The sequence below is a fragment of the Macadamia integrifolia genome, chromosome 6 (assembly GCF_013358625.1).
Source record: "Macadamia integrifolia cultivar HAES 741 chromosome 6, SCU_Mint_v3, whole genome shotgun sequence".
In the NCBI taxonomy this organism is placed as follows: domain Eukaryota; kingdom Viridiplantae; phylum Streptophyta; class Magnoliopsida; order Proteales; family Proteaceae; genus Macadamia; species Macadamia integrifolia.
Window position 1 is genome coordinate 35,071,430 of NC_056562.1, and position 3,470 is coordinate 35,074,899.

Sequence of the window (3,470 nt, forward strand, 5' to 3'; positions counted from 1 at the left end):
GACAACATAGAGTCTTAGAGGTTAAGTTGGTTGGGAATTGGAATTGAAGCAGAAATCGTGCTTGCATGTTGGCCAGGGTTTCCCACGACAATCCTATTAATGTAATTTTCAAAATCAAGATGCGGCTAGATCAAGTTGGATCGACCGAAATTGACTAGGAAAACAGGGCTGAACCCTTAAGGTTAGGTTTTGGTTCGACCTTTCATGAAACTGGTACAAAATCGAGCCAGATCAAACCAGGAAAAATTGAAATGTAAAACCTAATAAATAAAAAAAAATAAAAAAAATATAAAAAAAACACCGAACAACCCGACAATGGCTTGATAATGGGGGTGTCAAACGGTGCAGTTTTGGTTATTCGGTTTGGTTTCGGTTCAGTTTACATTTTGATAAGGTAAAACCAAAACCTCACCGAATAGGAATGAAGTGAAATCAAAACCGTTTTCATCAGATCTCGGTTTTAACGGCTTTTAATCGGTTTTTGTTATTCGGTTCACAATTGGTTTACATAGGGTTAATAGTATCGTTTTAGAAAATGATTTACTTCCTACAACTAGTGTGAATCTTACGTATATTAAATTTCCTAAAGAGTTAAAACAATATACATTTATTTTGCCAAGGACAATATACTTTCTATGTAAAATACTACATATATTATAACTAATTAACTATGATCGTAGAAATTATAAAATCAAAAAGTGTGATTGTGTGAAAGTGAAGCTCCCTTCTCAATTAGTACTTTGCTTCTTTTTTTTTTCCACTTTTTTCGTAGAGGCCTATCGAATTTCAAAACACTTTGTCTTTAATATTAGGTGCTGGTTAACCATCGATTTTTTGATTCGGTTAAGTTCTGAACCGAAATTATGGCCTATAAAACTAAAATCGGATCAATTTATTATGATGCGATTCGATTATAATCGGTCGATTTTGGTTATACATTGACACCCTTACCTAATAAGAGCCTGTTAGGTCAATCTGATAGAAGACCAAATCAAATCGGACCAAATTTGAAACCGAACTTTGTCTTAATATTTTGGTTTGATTTCGATTTTGACCTAATACCAGACCAAAATCGATTCAGCCTGTCCGGGGCCGTAAAGCCTTCCTCCTCTCGAATCTCGACCATTATGGGACTGCCAATTGATTCCCGCCTTTCTACAAACCATGAAGTCCTTCCCACGGACACTCTCACAATAGAATGCTTCGCCACTGTTTGGTAAGCCAGACGCGACTTTTCCCTATTCCTCGACCATTTCCTCTCCTCTCTCGCGGGTTCTCTGCTGCATTCACTCCTAAACCCTTTACTTGCTTCGTCTTCTCTTCAACTCCCAAATCTTCAATGTCCGAACGCCGTTCCATCAACGATGTTCTTATGGCCTCCGCTAGGGCATCTGCTTCTCGCAAAAAGGCTCCTCCTCCTTCGCCCAAGAAACCCAAAACCCTAGAGGACAAAGACACTAAAGTTGTATCAGAAAACAACCAACAGCAACCCGATGAACCCTCGTCCAAGAAGGCGAAGACGGCTGTGGAAGATCGATCTCTCAGTTTGGACGACCGCATTGCCCAATTGAAGAAGAAGTCGTCGGATTTTACACCGAAGTCCGCTGCATATTGGAAAGATGGAGAACCCGTCCCGTTTCTGTTTCTTGCTCGCGCGTTTGATTTCATCGGTCAAGAGAAGGGTCGAATTGCCACCACAGAACTTCTCTGTAATGTTTTCCGGACTGTGATGGCTACTACCCCAAGTGATTTGGTTGCTGTTGTTTTTCTTTCCGCGAATAAGGTTGCTCCGTCGCACGAAGGCGTTGAGCTTGGACTTGGAGATTCTGCCCTAAATAAAGTTCTCGCTGAAGCCTATGGAAGAAGTGAAGCACAAATCAAGAAACAAACAGAAGTGATCACTAACTTTGCTTTGCTTACTACCCCTCCGGTTACTTTCTCTAGTTTCAGTTCATCTATTTCCTTAGTCACATTTCCTCCCGGTAACAGATGTGTTAACGTATTTGAAACTTTTTCCTTTTCCCGTTTTTACCCTTTTCGGCAAGAAAAAGGGAGAACCGTGGTTTTCAATTTCAATTGGGCTTCAGAAAACAGTCTTGAGCAACTGCAGTATCACAAGGGATACATAGGGACAAATTTGTATTTGTCGTCCGCGTTATTCTGCCCTTTCTTGAAGTAGTGAAAATTTGGTCTGAGTTTTGAGCTAAGAATATGCTTCTTTAGGTAGACATTCACCCCCCCCCCCGGGGGGGGGGGGGTTATCATGGTACTCTGACGCTGAGATTGTTATTGCAGGAACTGGGAGATTTGGGCCTTGTTGCAAAAGCAAGTCGTTCATCTCAAAGTTTGATGTTCAAGCCTAAACCTTTAACTGTTTCAAGGGTTTTTGATACATTTCGTATCATTGCTAAGGTACGTTAATGCGTATTCAAGCCTAAACCTTCCCTCCTCTCATTTGTTTCTCTTTTCTTGCTAAAAAAACATATATATATATATATATATACATGGAGTGTCCAATGGTGTTGCCTTGCACATTGGTGTCAGACACATGTCAGCACAGCCGAGAATGACAATAAGCTGTAAATTCTGTTCAGTTTAATTATTTTGTACAGAACAGCTCTAGGACGAGAACCCAATACGGATATTTTTCCTTATTTATCTCATTCTACGATTTACCCACCTGTAATGATTCAGCTTTACATATAGTTTAGCAAGCCTTATGGTATGGCATTTGCTACTTGGCGGTTGATATTTTATGATGAAAGTGATAAAGAGCCAGTGGGAGTAATTTTCTTGCAGCTGTGGTGTCCCATTGGTGTTGAATGAATAAAAAAGCAAATCGATGTTTTACACTCACAATCTTAAAAACTCATGTACTAAAGTTCTGCTTCTGAATTGTCAGTAAAATAAAATCATTCTCTGGATGTGTATTGTAAAGGTGACTCCTCTTTTACTTTTAGTTTCAAGAAAGGCTTTAAGATGCTCGAATGATCTTAAAGGTGAAACAAATGATAATCCCAGGTACAAGCATGCTCAAGGATCAAATATATGATCAGATCTGAGATAAAGGAAGCAATTGCATTGTTAAAGGAAAGGTTGATACTAGTCCAGTAAAAGCTTGTTTGTTTTGGTGATCTTCATAATCAATTTTACTTAGTCAAGCGAGTTATTTTCATTTACGCCTAAGTTTTTTGGTAAATAGTAGAGATGATATTTTATAGCAGTAGTTATGAAAAACATAAGCTAATAAATATAATCAGGGAAGAAAGTTCAATTTACATTTCTTTTGGTTCAGTACTAAAAAGTAATTTCTACACAAACAAATATTCCTCCATGTGGATGGCTGGTTTTAGTCAATAGTTAGCTATAGCCACATGTAAAGTTGGTCCATTCTCAATTTTTTTTTGTCCTGCCATGTGTTGGACTCTATACCATTTATGTTCAAAGGTCTCTCTTTCTCTCTCCCTCCC

At 38.6% G+C, this 3,470-nt stretch overlaps 1 protein-coding gene across 3 annotated transcripts in view; it reads left to right on the forward strand.

The window, feature by feature from the left end:
- Nucleotides 1–1,100: 1,100 nt before the first annotated feature.
- The window catches only part of LOC122082326 (DNA ligase 1), a 15,724-nt gene continuing 13,354 nt past the window's right edge, over nucleotides 1,101–3,470 (forward strand). Inside the window, exons 1-2 of one of the 3 annotated variants that reach the window (XM_042649814.1) lie at nucleotides 1,101–1,894; nucleotides 2,296–2,412. In XM_042649814.1, the coding sequence (XP_042505748.1) occupies nucleotides 1,199–1,894; nucleotides 2,296–2,412 (813 nt within the window). In that variant the 5' untranslated portion in view covers nucleotides 1,101–1,198. The remainder of the gene's footprint in view (nucleotides 1,895–2,295; nucleotides 2,413–3,470) is intronic. The other 2 variants (XM_042649813.1, XM_042649815.1) reach the window with 2 other exon arrangements.